Source organism: Talaromyces proteolyticus, assembly GCF_021365285.1.
Source record: "Talaromyces proteolyticus strain PMI_201 chromosome Unknown BGW36scaffold_11, whole genome shotgun sequence".
In the NCBI taxonomy this organism is placed as follows: domain Eukaryota; kingdom Fungi; phylum Ascomycota; class Eurotiomycetes; order Eurotiales; family Trichocomaceae; genus Talaromyces; species Talaromyces proteolyticus.
Window position 1 is genome coordinate 561,346 of NW_025764287.1, and position 18,987 is coordinate 580,332.

The window sequence follows — 18,987 nt, forward strand, 5'->3', positions numbered from 1 at the left end:
CACCGGCCGATGAGAACGTAGAATAAAACGAGAAAATGCATCATTTCTGGGTTTGTGCATATACATTCAAAAAATATTTAGCTTACCCGCTCCAAACACATTCCAAGTCGTTTCATAATCCAAATTCTTTTCACCTTGACGAATAAAGCTCCTTTATTCATGAAAGCTCCCACCACGTACCCTATCCTTGGAGAGCATTTAACTATGGAAGAAGTCATTTCTAATCCTCTGGCAGAAAATGGGTGGTTCTGAAAGTTCTTTATTCAAGTCTTGACCCGTACTTGCGTGGTCGTGTGCGGCCAGGGGTAAAGTCGTATATTGCTGCATTTAAACTTGGCGATCCTATTTCTTCCCGAGGAGTTACGAAAGTGATTGGGTCGAGCTTCTCTAGTTACAAAGAAGGTGACATTCTTGGTGCTCTTCCAATCTAGGAATATATGACTATTAAGGATGAAGAGTTCAGTAGTTTATCACTAGGTGCGCTTGATGTGCCGGGGCTCACTGCTTACGCGTCCCTCTTTGAAACTGCAAAGCCCCTCAAAGGAGAAACCATCTTCGTTTCAACCGCAAGTGGAGCAGTTGGTCAGACCGTCGGCCAAATTTCCAAGCTTCAAGGGCCAACTGTTATCGGGCATTTTTGGTTCTGATGAGAAACTGGACTTCATTACACGGGAGCTGAGCTTTGACGGTAGTTTCAGCTACAAAATAGGGGAAACCGGTGGTGCTCTCCCTCATTTATCGCCAAAAGGGATAGATATTTATTATAAAAATACCGTGATGAGCAACTTGATGCGGCGCTTAAGGCCCTGAAACCCCACGGTTGTATCGTAGTGTGTTACATGATCTTCTAATATTATAAGGCCCTTGAGGGTTAATATACTGTTAAAAACATTCACCTTATCTTAATCAAGTATCTGACCAGGGTGGGATTTATTGTGGGTGAACTCATCCAGAGGTCAGGGCCTCGATTTTATGAAAAGATGCACAGGTGGATTCACGATGGCGTTATCAAGACCGTGATATCTGAGACGGATGAAATCGATAATGCTACAGAAGGCTTGGTAGGCATGTTCTACTGGAAACCTTTTGGAAAGGCAATTTTGAAGATCTAGGAGCGAATTTCCTGAAGGTTATGAAGGACGCAATGTGATATCCACAATTATGAACCGAAGCTCCGGTTACTCTAAAGTCCAAATACATTCTCTAAACTACACATCCGATTGATGAAATTATTAAGCTTTGATCAGCACTTTTTAAAACACCAATGAGGCGTATAAACTTTTTTGGGGAGCTTTAAATCAATTTGGCTCCTTTCTCCGAGCTTGAAGTGGAAATTAATACAATTTCAGATGTTTTTTATTGTCCTCACATTCTTCTAGCTGAGTAACATTGCCTAGTCTATGATAAAATGAGAATTTGGGAAGGGGGGGGGGGTTCAAATACGGAGTAAAGCGATAGCTATGGCCGTTTCCTGTGGGGCAAATCGGCCAACGGTGTAAAGAATTTGTCCGCACAGGTTGCGTGCGGGATGGTAGTAACGTTGAAGATGAAAGTGCAGTCAGACGAAACACAGCAACGGCCGGCCTTCAAATCAGTGTTAATCTTTGACCAAGAGTAATATCTCTATCTAGGATCCATTCATTATAAGAGGTGTTTATTAAATAATACTTTCAAATACATCTATTCCTTAGATATCTTATTAGGTGCGTCATGTTTCTTCCTCATAGCACCATTGTTGTATATCTATATCTGTAAGGTCTATGACCTTATTAAAATCTACCAAAGATTTAATTATAGGCCAGTCAAATGTATGTTTTAAGTAATCTCCATGCTTTCCTACATATACTTTCAGTCAATTGGTAGTGTATAGTAGTTATAAGAGCTTAAAGAACACTTAAAAACAGAGGTTTATCTTTGTATTTTTCAAGTACTCCGTTGATATAGATAAAAGCTAAGATTAAAAAATATTAAAACCAAGGATAGATATCTTTCACATTTTTATATCCCAAATTCCACTCGCTCTTAATTTATGAGGAACAGAACTAAGTGGTAAACGCTAGTATTGCTACAAATAAAGCATTGATATCTGATATGGGCCTGAGATCCGAGAGTTTATTATAAAAATTAGGAGTAGCAGGCGATACCGAGCTTGCGACACCGGCTCTCGTCAAGACTATGGGCCGCATACCGTTTGTCACACCATTTCAGCTGAATTGTCGATCTGTTGTGGTAGATGCGACATCTTGCAACAATAATATCAACAAAAGGCGGGCTATGGCAAGGGAAAGCGAATTGCGAAACGATGCATGTATAGTTCACAGAGAGACAAAAGGTAGTCTACTGAGTATCGATTGGATTGAATACTCTTTTAAATACACCTATCACAAGATTTAATTCCCACGTTCGATCTCGCCGCTGTGACATAGACCTAAAATCCAACAGGCTGCGGTACCGATCAAGGGATTCTGCACGTTGACAATATCCTGACTCTGTTAAGTGTCAAATCTAAAAAATTTGGCCTGAAAATTCAACTGGATATGCTCCAATTCGTTCCTAGATACGCCGGAGTAGTCTTCGTAGCACCAGCCACAATAGCACCGGAAAGTACAAGGGGTTTGACCCTCTTGCGATGCTCTCTTTGGCAGCGTATATTAGACTAGTTCCAATGAATATTTCCACATGCACATATAGCATCTGATTTCCAGTCTCTTTTCCGTAGAGTCCTATTTGTCCATCACAATGTAAAGAAACTCTTTCTTGCGTCAGCGCACGGCCGTTCAAGAAGAGATCGAAAAGCAGGATGTTAGAAAGGTAGAGAACTAATAGACTGTCCGCATTGCCAAACATTATTGATGGAGCCTGGTGCCACTCCTCCTGTTGATATTTATCCATGTCTTTCATTATGTGCCCCAAAGAACTTTTAGCAACTGGATAGCAAGATCCAAGAACGCGAGCGACCAGATGAATAAGACTTATGCGAGTGTGCTTGGCCGTGTTCGAGAGCGTCACAAGCTGAAGGGGAGAAGAGAATCACTCATAGACTCCCTGCTAGACGAAGCCGACAATCTCGATCTGAATCGCCATCAACTCTACTTCCTCGCTGGCGTATTGATGGAAGCAGGGTGAGACACGACGAGCTCACTTATTCCTGCGTTTGTCCGTGCTATGACTAGATGGTGCCATGTCCTGAGGATTGTACAGGAGGAAATCGACGTTGTAGTCGGTGACGATCGAACCCCAGTCTAGTCAGACTACTCGCAGCTGCCCTACGTGGCGACCATAGTGAAAGAGGCCCAGAGATGGCGGCCCGTTGTGCCTTTAGCCTTTCCTCGTGTGGCCGCTAAAGGTAGACCAATCTTCTACATCGCTATATGCGTTCGGCGTTAACGGAAATTTACAGATGATTGGATCGATAGCTACTTCATCCCCAAAGGCACAACGGTTATCAATCAACTCTTGGGTTATGCACAATGATGAAAAACGCTACCCGAACCACGATGCTTTCGATCCCAATCACCACAAGGGTCGGAACACGCTTGCCCCCGAGCTCGCAGCTGCAGCGGACTATGAGAGCCGCGATCACTACAGTTATGGCTCTGGTCGTCGAATTTATCCGGGGATCCATCCAGCTGAACGAAATTCGTTCTTCGCGATGACTAAACTAATCGCTTGTCAGTTATGAGAACTTTGCTTTCCACTGCAGGCTATCGAGAATGGATTTAGGGAAATAGACCCAGCTAATGTATTTCAAATGACTATATCCTTTTTGTTATATATGTAAAAAGGTAAATAGTAAATATTTAAATATTAAATTTACACATGAACTATAAATGAACTAATTAACTAAGCTGAGAATGCTGATATAATATAGATTTAAAAGCAAACGCTAAAGTTAAAAAAATCAACCCCAAAAGATTAGATTCATCCCTTAAAATTGAAGTTTTGGTAAGGTACTGATAGAATATGCTTAGGACAATTAGTGAGTGCCTCACAGTGCTTAGTAGGTAGCTCTAGAATGATGTCCCTATCCAAGGTCAAGTGCTCATTAAATAGCACCTGCGGGCATTGCATATGTAGAAGCTCAGTGAGTGTTGGTTATGTAGGAATCCGCCAACACCTACTTACAACGCCGGATGTTTATTCTAAAAGAAATACGAACTTTTAGTCAGTTCGTTGAGCCAGTAATAAAGAATAATATATACCGATTGATACATTATGTACATGTACCTGAAGAGAACATTTGAAATGGCGACATTAAGAGTCCTCGAACCGCCGATGCCCAGTTGTCTTTATGTCTACATATAATAATGTAGTGATGAGCATAAATATTTATAGCAACAGACAGACGTATTAACCACCAGATCATAGTCATGTCGACAAAGCCATTGGCAAGGTTGACGTGCAGGACAGTGGATAGACTGACTGCTTACTAAAACACAGAGAATTATATTAACATTGAATGTTTCAATATAAAGAATAATTGCCTCTTGGTCATAGCTCATTATCCGAAGCCACGCCAAAACAGTGTTCAGTATCTAGGTAAGGAGGCGAGAAAATCGAACTAACCGGGTCTCAATTAATATTGAATCCAAGACGACCACTATCCTCAGAAGTACCTCGTCCTCCCACTAATAAGGATGTGGTGAGATAATCTCCGATCTTCGAGCCGGGGGCGGCGGCCTGGATTGGTTAGAGATGCGACCCCTCTCAAGGTGGGTTTCTTGGCCATCTTGCATTTTTCAAAGGACCGTCATGATTCGTGAGCACCAGCCGTAGTGAAACCAGTTGGATCATTAGTGGTGGAGAGAAGGATTTATGCTTTCTTCCCCCACATGCAGATCAAGCGATCATGAGACCTGCTGCTCGTCTTCACCGTTTTTTCGGCTTCATTAGGATTGTCAGAGGGATAGAATGCCGAATGAGACGGAAAAAGAAAAGTGACGTGAAATTTTATCCTGTCTCCATGCGAATAATAAATGGCAGGTGAAGTCGATTGAGCTTCTCAGAGAAACCTGAGGCACCCTGCAAAGGATGCGTAGTCAGGCTCCACATTGAAGATGATTGGGCCTTCTCTTCCACATTCTTTCAAATGTTTCTCTTGTTTCAATTATTCTCCACACGAACAATAACTAGAGAATAAGTTTTGAAAATATATTATATACTTTGAACTTATTTGCCGATAGTCGTAGAAAGCGAAGCGACATCTATCACACCGTGTCGATGGGTCTGTGTACTGCTGGGTTTAAATTTCCTTGATATAGGCTTTCTTTTCCATGGTTCTAGTTAACGTCGAATTCCAGAAGCTTTCCACACTGCTCTTCCTCCTCGTCTTCTTATTATTGACGAGTGTTACGTAACTTGCCCGTGTATCCATGGGCCGGGGGTCATGAGGTACAGATCCACGAGCTAGCATCTCGAAAGGAGTAACAGAGTGGTGAGGTCATGATGGTTCCATGCCGGCCATGCCACGGGCTAGCCTGCTTTGTACCGCGCCAGCAGATAGAGTTTTTTCCGCGTTCTAGTGCTGATGGTGCTGACAGGGGATGAGGGGCCTGGCAAAGCAGCCATAGGCTGGAGATGCAGCTGATGTTGTTGAGTGGCGTCATGGTGCTGTTGTCTTTGGGCGGGGTCGGTATGTATGAAGGGATTACATATGCACTAATCATGTAGTGCACGGCTACTGCATTACTCCCAGCAGCAGAATCACCAAGGATGTATGAGAAGGACAATTCTTGTTGGCTTGGGGCATGTGTCTGGCGAAACCGATCGACCACCATTCGACATCTGCATGCTTTCTCTGACCATGCTGTTCCAACTTCTGACTGGCTTGCAGGAGTTTTTTTATCTTTTCCGTCTGGGCCAGACTGATCTAAGGCACGCAGAATGGGGGTGCCAGACAAAGGCCTTCTGCTGCTATTATTTGCATGTCTGACGGGTCAACTGGTGCTGTAAATTCCGCCCGTCACATGGCTTGTGTCAGTGATATCACAGCTCAGTCGACACTGGAAGGGCGTAGGCAAGGGATGCCAGCAGTGCAGAGATAGGCATTTATCATGGACCAAAAGAGACAAAAAGGGCACAATGTGAGTGAGCATGGGGCCAGAAAGAGCAAATATCCCATTTATGCAAGTTCACAGCAAAGGAGACAAGAGTAGGAGTAGTCTTTTCCAGCAGGTCGCGAACTGTGATAAGCAGCCAAAACGGTGGATAAGAGACACAGGTGCGCTATTCCTCTTTAGGCCTACTATGGGGCCACTAGATGCTGGTTATTGGTCCACACTCATAGCTTAATCAAGTAGACGCGCTCGCGAGACATTCACAGCACGACGAGCCAGCGAACCTAGAAGCGAGCCTAGCAGCGAGCCTGCAGCAGGCTTTGTGTGGCAATATAAGAGCAGGATAATAGTTTAATAAAAACACCATCGTGTCCTTGGCAAATGCATATAGTATAGAAACTACAACAACAGAACTCGTCACTCTCACTCTTCGCTGTCAGCCAACTGCCCGCCCCACCGCCTCCCCGCTGGCCAATCACCGCCGGCTGTGCTCCAACTGGGCCGCGTCTGCCGGTTGCCATTTGTCGCGACTGCCTCACCATCGACAGTTTACTGCCACTGCCTTCCCTCCTCCTTCCGTGAGACACGCCAATAATAAGAACAGCGCTATTATCGATTCATCTTTCCCTCGTCCTCGAACCACCCCGACCCGCCTCTGCATGCTATTCAACCTCCACGCCGAGTATCTTCGCTGCTGGGACCGCTTCTCTGGCTTCCGACTGCCACTCCACGTCTGATTGACTGTGCTTGCCTCCGCTCTCACACCCCACCCGCTGGCTGCTGTGGACAAACAGCCACAACACTGGCCATCCCCAACCTCTTGACCTATCTCAGTCTGAGTATAAGGACGTCTGGTCACTGGCTCTCGTCACAGGCAGTGTTTGCAGTGGGATCGCTCAATCCCCAGCTGCCTTGGATACATACTTGTTTCCACGTCCCCCGCCATGGCTTGCTGACCCTCCACGAGCGAAGCCATAGCTGCTCACGGGCAGCCGATCTGCCTGGCAGACGGTCGGGCTCTGCTTGATCCTTTGCTAGGGTAACGATTACGGTCGAGAGGACAAGGTGCTAAGTCACAGGAAGCCTTCCGCCATGGCTGCGAACGATGCGGATGCGTCACGATTCCTCGCCCCGCCTGCCGTTACGGCTTTAAGGGCAGAGGCTGCAGAACCCCACAGAGTGTCGATGGAACGTTCTTTTAGTGAAGATATGCGAGCCGAACGAGAGGATCTCCGGGAAGCCGCCGAGCAAACATTGAACGTCATTCTAGACCTGGGACTCGACGGCCGCATCAAATGGGTCAGTCCGTCCTGGAAACAAGTCATCGGCACCCCACCAGAGTCAGTAGAGGGAAAACTCATTTCGGACATTCTCTGGTCGAACAAAACGTGTTTTCAAGATGCTGTTAAGTCAATGAAGGAGGATGATTCTCGAAGTCGTTTTATTCGTTTCTCCATCTGCATGGGCCCTGATTCGATGTTGAGGAAGTCCGTTCAAAATGACGACACTGACAAGGATGAGGCTGAAGCGACGGTCACTGGAGGGATGGACGAAGATGTTGCTGGTAATGACGACGATGATATACTGAATATGGAAGCCCAAGGAATTATGGTTTATGATCGTTCCGGCGACGGCGAGGGACATGTAAGTTGCAATTCAGCAAAAACCAAACGATAAACGTTACAAAGAGAGTACTAACGGATCATACAGACTATGTGGATGCTACGCCCGTCAACATCGCCGAAAGAAGTAACCATCGACCTTCCCCCGCTCCTGGTAGAGTCTCTCGGAGTCGGGGCCGAAGTCCTGGCCAACCATTTGACGGCCTTGGCTGAAAAAGGTGGTGAAGCCAGATCTGCCAAAGAAAGCATACCGACCCCGATTCTCTGTCGCATTTGTGAGCGCCAGATCACTCCATGGTGGTTTGAGAAGCATTCGGAACTATGTCTGCAGGAGCACACGGCCGAGATGGAGGTACAAATCGCTCAAGAGAATCTCGACGAGCATCGCCATGCTATTGTCAAAGTTCTCGATGCACTTGAGGCTCGTCAAGGACGACCTCATCCGGGCGATGCTCAGGCATCCCCGATGAGGCCAGAATACAAAGGTCTATCCATCGGCCCATCACCTTCTTCGTCAGGGCCAACCTCTGCATCTGGATCATCACCAGCTACTCCGCCTCGGTCGAGAGACCCCTCAACTTCTGGGCTTGGCCATGGGCGAGGCCGTTCGTTTGCCGTGCGAAGGCCACTATCACGCATTGTTGAGCTCGTTTTAGATCTCTGTGACACTGCGTTAGAAATAAATACTCCGGCACTTAAAGAATCCAGAGCAGACAACCCCGAAGACTTACGCACGCTATCTCCACAATCAGAATCTCGCATCTCTCAAGTCCTCCAATGGCAGTCGCCCAGCAGCAATACCTTAGAGCAAGAACAGGGTCTTGCTGCTCTAGCTGCCGACACAGAACAAGTCGCCAAAGCCAAGGTGGGTGCAGTTGTCCGTCATCGCCGAATAGTCGAATACGCTGAGCGAATTCGAATCGAATACACGGTAATGGTGGAAGAATGCATTGAAGCAGCACTGATCAAAGCTGAACGCATTGCTGCTGGTGACCTGTCTGACTCGTCTTCATCTTCTTACGATGACGAGGAGGAAGAAAGCGATGGTCAACCGGATAAGTCAGAACGAGGGCAGCCGGACTCCTCTCAGCCTACCGAACTAGCTAATTCCGCCCCCCAACCTCAAGAGAACGTCGAAGGACCGGCTCGTATTTCGTCTGATCCCTCTTCTAGTTCCCAATCACCTCGGCGTGGCTCGTCGGTGGCTGTCTCAACTCGCTCGGTTAGCCCGATGGAATGCCCTACTCCGCGTTCACACAAGAGCCTCAGTGGCCTCTTGGGTTCGTCTCAACCAACTAAACGCGGTTCGTTACTGGCAGAGAGTGATATCGGCGATAATAGTGATAGCAGTAGCGTACCGTCATCGTTAATTGCTGGTGCTGTTAGGACCGAGTCACCGTTGTCTGAGTTGGGAATTTCACGCGCAGCGAGTGCTAAGAGTAGGAAGCGCAAGAGTTTAATCCTTTCAAACTTATCTAGCTCCCCACGTCGGCAGCCCTCACCGTCTCGTGTATCAGGCCCGGGATCTCCCTTACGACTTTCTAAGCCTCGGCTTCCTAGTGGAGAGAGCATGCCTTCTCCTAGCATCTCTCCCTTGCTGTCAACGAACGAACTGGCTACTCACGGATTACCGCCGCATTACCATCTTCATACGCACATCTACCATCACCGTCGACAATCGTCCACCGCGTCGTCGGATGTCAAGGCTCCGATCTCTCCCCATTTAAGTTCCGTCAGCCAGCCTCAACCTCGTCCGGCACCACCATCGATAAAAGACTTCGAGATCATCAAACCCATCAGTAAAGGGGCTTTCGGGAGTGTTTACCTTTCGAAAAAGAAGACAACAGGGGAGTACTTCGCTATTAAAGTCTTAAAAAAGGCCGACATGGTTGCAAAGAATCAAGTCACAAACGTGAAAGCAGAGCGAGCGATTATGATGTGGCAAGGCGAAAGTGACTTTGTTGCCAAATTGTATTGGACTTTTTCCAGCAAGGAATATCTCTATCTGGTGATGGAGTATCTCAATGGCGGCGACTGCGCTTCTCTGGTCAAAGTACTTGGTGGTCTACCGGAAGACTGGGCTAAGAAATACATTGCCGAAGTTGTGTTGGGAGTGGAGCATCTACATAATCGAGGAATCGTGCATCGTGACTTAAAACCCGACAACTTTCTTATTGACCACAGCGGCCATCTCAAACTAACAGACTTTGGGCTATCGCGGATGGGGCTTGTTGGTCGTCAGAAGCGAGTGCTGAAGAGTCCAAACGAGTCGGCACCAGATCTACTGAAGCAGGAGTCTTTCCCCAGGGCAATGTCACTGGCTTCATCTCGGTCGGCATCCTTTGATTTCCAAGGCGGCCACTCACCGAGCTCCACTCCAATCATAGCACCCGATACCGGAGGCAGCTACAGCCAACCCTCTTACTTCAACCTCAATCAAAGCGCCTTCCGCGAGCCTCGTGAAAGTTTAGGACGTGGATCGGTTCAACGAAGCGACAGTGGTGGAAGTGACACCTTGCACGCAATGTTCCGTACCTTTTCATTGAGCGAAGGAGGCGAAACACCTGCTCCTTTACCACCTCCATCTCAGGTTATGACTGAAGATGAAGCTCCTAGCGAAGGTGGCGAGTCTCCACACCTGGTCCCCTTAAGTCAGACTGTGAGCATTACCTCCACCTCAGCGTTGCATAGCACTCCGCCTCAACAATCTATGCTACCACCTCCAATGGCTTTGTTTGACCCTGAAGACCATAATCGAAGGTTCGTTGGTACTCCAGATTATCTGGCACCTGAAACAATCAACGGTGTTGGACAAGACGAAATGAGTGATTGGTGGTCATTGGGCTGCATTCTTTTTGAGTTCGTATTCGGATATCCTCCGTTCAACGCCTCGACACCGGATCAAGTCTTTGAAAATATTTTGCATAGACGAATCAACTGGCCTGAAGAATCCCATGAGCTTGCTTCCCCAGAAGCGATTGATTTAATGAACAGCCTCATGACAATCAACCCAGAACAACGCCTGGGTGCCAATATTGAAGAAAAGTTTCCTAATGGTGGCGCAGAAATTAGGGCCCACCCGTGGTTCGCCGATATCAACTGGGATACATTGCTGGAGGACAAAGCGGAATTCGTTCCTAACCCGGAGAATCCAGAGGACACTGAATACTTTGATGCCCGTGGCGCTACTCTACAGTCCTTCGAAGAACTTGATGATCAACAACCTGCTCCGTATCCCGTGACGACTAGCGAGTATCCAGACCGTCCCCATGATGCTCTTTCCAAGGTCCGCTCCCAGGCAAATTCAATCAAGAGGGGGTTAATGCCATTACACATCCCTCCTCACGTCAGAGACACACGGAGTCGACGTCTCAGTGAGCCCGTTTTAGCCGATGACTTTGGGAACTTCAACTTCAAGAACTTACCCATGCTAGAAAAAGCTAATAAGGATGTCATTCAACGATTACGACAAGAAGCCATGCAGGCACAGCAAAGACAGATAGCGTCCACAATAGCGTCCCCAACCCCACCTAGTTCTGCACCATCCCTTGAAGGTAGTCCACTTCTCCCAATGCCACTACAACGGGCTCTCTCGCAAAACAAAGGCAACCGACCCGCCTCTCCATCTGGATTGAGTCAAACCGGCTCCTCGCCGAGTCGACCTTCGCAGCCTTCTTCACCATTACTAGTTCAGTTTAGCACCGGCCAGAATCACGAACGTCGGAAGACTTCTGGGTCATCCTCGGCGCAGTCTCAATCACAGCAATCGGTTGGTTCAGTATCTGAGAAATTTGGGGATATACCACGTCTAACAACTAGTTTCAAGCTCGCTTCTTCAGCACCTTCACCGAACAAATCCAATAGGGTACCAGCCACCTCCCCGGACAAGGTCGTCCCAAATGCTGCCGGCTTGGCGAGTTTGAACCGTGCAAGATCACAGACATTAGGATCCCAGGATAGCGAAGGACATTCAATGCTGGGCAAGGACCCATTCATCCCTGGTCACCATAAACGCCGAAGTCAATTATTTGATATCTCTCCGTCATCATCTGACAACGAAGATCCACGTACAAAGGCTCGATTGAAGGTACAGAGGAGACGTCAAAGCTCTCGCAGGCTTTCCCAAATCAATCTTTTGGATGGACCTGTTTTCCGCCCTCTTGATGTACTGATTTGTGAAGATCATCCTGTTTCTAGGCTCGTTATGGAAAGACTTTTCGAAAAACTGCGTTGTCGCACTATTACCGCGGTCAATGGGTCTGAGGCAATACGGTATGCGTTGACAGAAGTCCAATTTGATATCATCATGACCGAGGTCAAACTTCCCCAAATAAACGGAGCGGATTTGGCGCGTATGGTACGCGAGACCCGAAGCGCCAACAGACATACTCCTATTATCGCGGTCACAGGTTACTTGAAGGACCTTCCGGAAACCCATCATTTCAATGCTCTTATTGAGAAACCGCCAACATTGACTAAATTAACTGAGGCGCTATGCAAGTTCTGTCAATGGAAGCCGCCACCGAAAGACTATGTTCCTACACAGACCTTGATGATCCCTCCACCTATTCCTCGCAATCTCATACATACAGAAGATAGTCCCAGCTCGATATCATCCGGCTTTCATCCACAACCTTCCAGCTCTTACAGAGGTTCGAGTCGAGCAGACTCCGTTGGAAGCAGCTATTTTGGTGACATGGACTCGATTAAGGCAGAAGAGGTCCCGGTCATTATCAGTCGTCATACAGATAGTTGGGGCGATGCATCAGAAGGACTTGGCATTTCCGAAAGTGCTACAGCACCTATGGCAGCAGAAGCGAGGCCAATCTCCAACACCCCCAGTGACATCGCCTCATCTATGCCACAGCTAGGGCATTCCATTTCGTCCCCTCCTATCTCTGCAATGCCTGGTATTATTACTCCGCGCAAGCAGCGATCCAGTGAAGCGATACGTGCCAAGCGCGAGGTGCTGGAGAAACGACGGTACGAATGTGCTGAATCTGGAGATGATGAAGACGAAGAGCTTGGCAGTCATCATGTTCGCCATCGCAGCCCAACACACACTTCCAAGGGACCTCGGTCAAGTTCGAAACTGGGGATTGAAATGATGCGAACTAATAGTCGCGGCAGTGTTGTCAGTGGTAGCGAGGAGCTGGTTGCCAAAGAAAAGGCATCTGCCAGCCCAGAGTCTAGCGTTCACGAGCTTGGGGAGAAGCTAGAAGCTTTTCAAATCCCCGAAGATGATGTTACTTCACATGTCTCCCAAAGGCAGCAACATGATGACACAGTTGAGTCGCCACGTTCCTCGAAGTCACCTGAACACTGGAGGCGTCCACCTTTGGAGCCTCTTCATGAATACCCTACTGAGGTGCGGTCTCCTCCCAAGGATTCAGAAGGCAGTAAGCACACTGGCGGACCCAAACCGTCTACGCCTTCTAGAGATGGCAGCAAGTCAGCTGAAGATCCAACCACCACCGAGTTAGAACTTGCGACAACCCCAGAGGAAAATACAGACCCTAACAACACCACCGATCCGGATGCTACACCTAAGCCAGCGCCAACTCCTGCCATGTCAGATCTTGATGACACCACTCCCCGTCCAGGTCGTCTACATACCCGTGACTACGATCAGCATGGTCAAAATAATCCCATTCAATCTTCTGGAGGACAACATTCCATGCAACATCATCTTCGTAACGTTCTTCCTTGGAAACGACGATAGAATGCATCCTACCTTTTTATATTCTATTATTATGTGTTTTACTACTACCACCTACCCACGATGTACTTACTACTCTTCTCCACGCAGTTTCTCTCTACTTTCTGAAGCTCATTGATGTACGAAAAATGACCCAATTGACTTCTCAGTTCTTTTTCTTTTTCTTTTACTTTCTTTTTTCCCTTTGTCCATTCTATCTCAATCAAGGCAACAAAAGAATTATCATCAGCTTTTGCATCTGGACACTTTATTCAATTCGACCTGTCATATCTTTTTTGTTTCTCTGTTCTCCTCGGAATTTTCACGTCACGCTACGATCATATCAATTATTTGCAAGCGCGCATCTGTTTTCTTTGTTATTTTACTTCTCTTCTAAAGCCAGGGGCTATTTTTTCAACAATCTGTGTTATGTGGTCTGCCCACATCACGATTTTCAGGTCACTTATTTGCAGGGTCTAAGCGTGATTTGTTCAGGTTGAACAAGATCTTACTTGTCACCTCATTTAGTTTTGATGTGCATAGCTGCCATTCATAAGAATAAGAATTGCCACATCACAATATTTATAACATTTACAGCTTCTGTAGGAACATGTTTAGAAGGTTGGTTTGCTCTTCATCAAATTGAGCCCTGGTGCAGAACTATGAAATCCAAGTCTACAAGACTGCATCTATAGATTACAAAATAATAATGACATCTGGAACGAGAAGGAAAAATTAGAGCTCAGGACTATATACATGTATGTATGCGAATCAGAATGCTGTTATCCCTTTAACAGGTTTGATTCGTTTCATTGCGCCTTTTTAGATTTTGCTTCAGCAGCAGTCGCGTTCCAGAAACTCACTGTCCGGGCTGCTGTCTCCTGCATGTCGACCACGGGCGAATATCCCAGTCTGTCCTTAGCCTTTTGGCAGGAATAGTACCTTGTCATACACGAGTATCGCACCGCTCTACGCGTCAGCCGTGGTGTCTTGCCTAACAACGAGAAAATGGTCTCGGCAACACTGCCAATTACTTGCAACAAACCCTCCGGCAAAGCATACACGTCAGTTGGCTCGACAACGCGATCCATCAAGGCCCAAAGCGCATGTGCAAAGTCCCAAAAGTACATGGGCTGATCGTTGGTGATATTGAACGCTTCACCGTCAACGCGCTCGTAATCGAGCGGTGCGCCCTTGCCAGCCTCGAGGCGCGCAGCGGTGGCGAGCAGATGAAAGGCGCCGAGAGTGTGACCGAAGGCGATGTTCCCGACATATGTAAAGTCGAAAAGATTGTTATTGTCGCCGAGCTGGAAGCGGAGAGACAGGTTGGAGGCGTCACGTCCATGTTCGAGGATTTTATACGAGACTGTTGTGTCTTTTTCGCCGACGATACCGGCCGGGCGGATTGCACAGGTCAGCATACCAGAAGGATTATTGTTGTTTGCTTTGAGGACGATTTCTTCAGCCAAACCCTGTACCGAGCATGTCGCCGTTATCTTCTGCCAATAGCCAGTAAAAGGGAGGCTTGCTTACCTTTGTCTCGGAATAATACTCGCCCTGCGCTGGCCCTCGCACATAAGGCCACTGCTCATTGACATTGATCAAGTCACTCCTGGTATCATGCACAACCGACGAGGAGCTCGTGTACACGAATGCCTTGCACTTCCTGCCCCAGTCCCCATGCACACCGCCGGCAACTTCGACAAGAGTCCTTGTTCCATCGACGTTCACCTTCCTCAGCAATTCATCTGTTGATCCAAGTGGCGCCGGACTGGCAGTGTGAATAACGACATCTGGCTGGACCTTCTTGAACACCTCCAGCATAGACGGAACGGAAGTGAGGTCGCCTTCATGGTACTGAGCGCCGGGCAGTCGATTGTTCGTTGTGCGCAGGTCAACGATGTGAACCTTGGCATTGTAGGACGGATAGCGGCCCTTCAGGTCAGGGTATTCGAAGCGCGGGTCATTGGTGACTTTGGGGAGAGCTGCAGCTGGGTCTGTCTCGGAGGGGAAATTGAGGAGCTGGTTGACGATATTCCAGCCCAGAAAGCCGCAGCCGCCCACGACCAGGACGGTGCCGAGCTCAAGCGTGGGAGAATTTTGCGCGGCCATTGGTGTATTTTTTTTATTATTTTTTTTCCCTTCTCCTTTTCTGTTTGTTACAAGGGGACGAGTGGAAAGGGGAAATGGGAAGGTGGAAAGGAGCAAGACGAGATGGGCGGGACGAAGCTGCGGAAGTAATTAGGAACGTGATGGAAAAAGGCAGCCGCTATCTGGTCCGGGGAAGGCGCCGCAGTGGAGCCGGGCAGCTTCCTTGCCTTAATTTACAACTCTCATCTTCCTCTTCATCGTTCTCATTCTCATTCTCTTCTCATTATTGTCACCTTATTGTTACTGACACCTACGAACTAGTTGCTGGCTGTTCAAATTAAATGCATTCATTAACCTATCGCAACCCCCTCGTGTCCAAAACGCCAGTCCATGGCCGCTGAAGAAAGAAGAAAGAAGAAAGAAGCAAAAAAGAAATCCCGTCCTGTTGCTATCCGCGTGCAATTCGTTGCAAGATGATTACATTTCCCTGGCGTCAGATTAGTCAAGGGACATTACTGCGTGTGGGTTGCTTACTCGGCGCTCTTCTCCACTGATCGTCGCAAAGCTCTATTGTACCTTTTCCTCTCGTCCGGCGTGCCCCAGAATAGTTTCGATGCTTCTAGATTCACTGTCGTCCTGGGATCAAATGGGGGAGACTCCTCTTCGAGAGCTTGGACGATGGCGTCAATGTGGTATTTCAATTCCTCGGACCGACTGGGGAAATAGCAGAGTACCCCGTCTTTGGAGACACGCTGGTGGAAGATAGGCGTCTCGACAAAGACTCGCGGCTGCTCTTCGGGGAAGCTAGTACTTAGATACATCTTGATCTTGAACACGCCGCCATCGAGATGCGTCATGGGCCTTCCGAAATATGTAATGGTCCAAACAAACGGGTTTCCATCGGCCAGCGATATGTCGACAGAGAAGGACTTGCGTGAGTTCAGCTCCTCCTTTATTTGATCGTGCTGGCGTTGTATGTTGTTTGCTATGCTCGACTCGTTTTTCTTGGACTCCAATCCGTGCACACCCCAGCGCTCTGTCTCATTTGTGAGGGTCTCTTTGATGAATTCCAGCCGACTTTTCAGATTGGGATAGTTGAATGTGCCGTCCATGCTGTTTCCTGGGTGTTCAAATGTCATGGTTTCGAATTTCTCGTTTTTCTTGACCTTCTGAGATGCTGCCTCGATAGCTTGCATATAGGACTCGTAATACCACAGGAAACGACGTTTGCGGAGATCTTCGAAGGGTTTGAAGAACCACCTCGCATCGTCATATGCAAACGTGTCTTCCTCGTCATCGCTGGCATTTAGAGATTTTCCCTGAGGGATGACTGTACCATCCTTCTGGATCCCCAATGCATCTTCTAGCGGTCGAATAACTGCGATACGCAGCGTCTCGTGTTGAATCTAACTCATGTCCTTTTTATTAGCAATACAATTTCCATCAATGCTGACAGAGCTACTCTGCACACCTTCGCAACATATTGGCCCATTGCTTTCAGATCCTCAGGTCCTTTGGCATCCTCGTAACCGGGCTCGTTTTCATACGGATTGGAAGACATCAGGCTTTGGATTGAGATTAGGATCGATTCTAATCCTTGGGCAGAGGACCATTCTTCGCCTCTTTCCCCACGCCATGTTCTATCGCCAAGTCAGCATCACGACTACAAGGTCATCAACCAGCAATACCCAAGAATTGACCTGCATTTCCAAGTTAGTGAAAGACTGTAGTTTAAAGCAGCACGATACTAGCATACAAGCAAACCTTGCCTCCAGCATAGATGTTAGGGTTGAATCGACAACGGCCGGCGTTTGTTGTCAATGCGTTTACATTTGGGGGGCTCGCAGGGTAGTCTTGAGCGCAGGTTAGACCGATCGGCAGCGTAAAAGAGCCGACTACACTGACCTCTAGGAAACTTTATTGAGAACTTCAACCGTTTAAAAGGAATTTTGGCACAGGTCAGAATGGCATCACATAAACAGGGTGCTTTTGATCAGTGTTACCTCGAAAAAGCCGAATTCATAAGGAGTGTCGGGAGGGCCAACGATCAGTGCTTTCACACTGCGGATGTCGGATTCATGGTATGCCACACCCAACGCTGCGACGACAATGTCAGCTTGTTTGCCAAGGAAGATGGCCAGTGTGTGAGGGAACAGAGAATATGCAAGCACATACACAGGTCTGTTCCTTGCTGGATCTGGCGAATCTCCTGGATAACCCCACCACCCCGCCCTCAGTTAGCCATTAGTTAACTAGCAGGCTCACTAGTCGTAGACCGAAGTCGTGGAGAGAGAGCTTACGCGCGTGATGCGGAGAATGGCCTGATCAGACATTTCCAAGAAAGCAGACCTTGCCGGAGACCGGGGAGGTTCGCAGAGTCGATGATGGTTGCGTGTGCAGGACCGGTTTGAAGAGAGTCGAGTAGGAACGAGGGACCAGTTGACACGTCGAAGGAGTTCAGTGTCGGGCTTGGTATTTCGACAGAAGGCTGAGGGTGCAGCCAGCGGCTGTACAATTAGATGGAATTAATTCGGCTGGGGGATGCAGGTGGAAGCCTTGCACAGGATGCCGGCAGACAGTACAAACTCAGTAGGCGGCAGAGTGCAGCCTTTATGTGACCTCACACTGATCAGTGTGGATTTATTTTTCTTTGAGGAGATGGTTAGTGGACTAATAGCTGGTATATATACATAAATAAATATCTCTTATAGTTCACTGTGAATTACTCTGGCTCCAGATGTCATCGCATCATTATTGACTTCAATAAAAAAATCTATGTATTTAATGCCAATGTGACATATATGGCCAGGCAACACACCATGACTTTCTCGCCTGTATACAATATTACTTGATTGATGTTTGGCTTGTTGGTAGTCCTGCCTAGCCACGGCCATATGCAGCTTATCCACGATATAGATCTTGTTCTATTTTCTCTCTCGCTCCATATCTCAAGCTGTCAAGGGCGATCTTGACCATCCACACACCCGGCTTTGAGACAACCACTGGATGCATCACTAAGTGCAGCAATATGCGCTGTATTCTGCCACCAGCTGCTGACGACATGCTGCTCACCACTGCAGGCTGTTATTTATATCTGCACAGCCTCAGCAGCATCTCTGATGATTAGTTAATTGATAACTTGTCGGTCTCTGGCAAGGCGGTGGGCAGGGGCAGGCCACGTGATGATGACGCTAGCCCAAAATAGCACAGCGCGCGCCGCTGCGATAGGGGCACTGCCCTTACTGGCCTGGCTGCCCTCTGCTGCTGCTCATATACTCTGTACTATTATTGTTGTTGTTCTGGTTGTTCTCAACACCACCGCCACTATCACCGCAGACCACCTCCTCCCCACTGCTGTCTGTCTGTCTTTTCTCGGCCCTCCATCAAGCACCCCCGTTGAGCCAGCGTCCCAGCATTGCTCGCACGCATGCTGGGCATGCCTGGAGGAGTTGTTGACTATTGACCGTCGACTGTCGAATTGGCTAACCGTGCTCCGCCGCTTGTTGTGTCTCACCTGGGA

At 47.9% G+C, this 18,987-nt stretch overlaps 4 protein-coding genes across 4 annotated transcripts; 2 read left to right on the forward strand and 2 right to left on the reverse strand.

The window, feature by feature from the left end:
- Positions 1–159: 159 nt before the first annotated feature.
- On the forward strand, positions 160–1,112 carry BGW36DRAFT_400105 (uncharacterized protein; the record flags this gene model as incomplete). The annotated part of the gene is made up of 5 exons (XM_046218603.1): positions 160–245; positions 269–414; positions 457–623; positions 783–830; positions 912–1,112. 5 exons carry the CDS (start codon positions 160–162, stop codon positions 1,110–1,112), a joined length of 648 nt encoding a protein of 215 aa, XP_046067993.1.
- Positions 1,113–7,148: 6,036 nt separating this feature from the next.
- BGW36DRAFT_303682 (putative serine threonine protein kinase) lies at positions 7,149–13,400 on the forward strand (the record flags this gene model as incomplete). Its single annotated transcript, XM_046211901.1, has 2 exons — positions 7,149–7,700; positions 7,767–13,400. The coding sequence occupies 2 exons, from the start codon at positions 7,149–7,151 to the stop codon at positions 13,398–13,400; spliced, it is 6,186 nt and encodes a 2,061-aa protein (XP_046067994.1).
- Positions 13,401–13,973: 573 nt separating this feature from the next.
- On the reverse strand, positions 13,974–15,605 carry BGW36DRAFT_386779 (C-3 sterol dehydrogenase/C-4 decarboxylase). The gene is made up of 2 exons (XM_046217034.1): positions 14,910–15,605; positions 13,974–14,848 (listed from the first exon to the last, which is right to left on the reverse strand). The coding sequence occupies exons 1-2, from the start codon at positions 15,486–15,488 to the stop codon at positions 14,186–14,188; spliced, it is 1,242 nt and encodes a 413-aa protein (XP_046067995.1). The 5' UTR covers positions 15,489–15,605; the 3' UTR covers positions 13,974–14,185.
- A 392-nt stretch (positions 15,606–15,997) lies between these two features.
- On the reverse strand, positions 15,998–17,800 carry BGW36DRAFT_303315 (ubiquitin conjugating enzyme; the record flags this gene model as incomplete). Its single annotated transcript, XM_046211868.1, has 8 exons — positions 15,998–16,873; positions 16,939–17,107; positions 17,156–17,167; positions 17,224–17,320; positions 17,373–17,394; positions 17,471–17,565; positions 17,643–17,676; positions 17,768–17,800. 8 exons carry the CDS (start codon positions 17,798–17,800, stop codon positions 15,998–16,000), a joined length of 1,338 nt encoding a protein of 445 aa, XP_046067996.1.
- Positions 17,801–18,987: the final 1,187 nt, after the last annotated feature.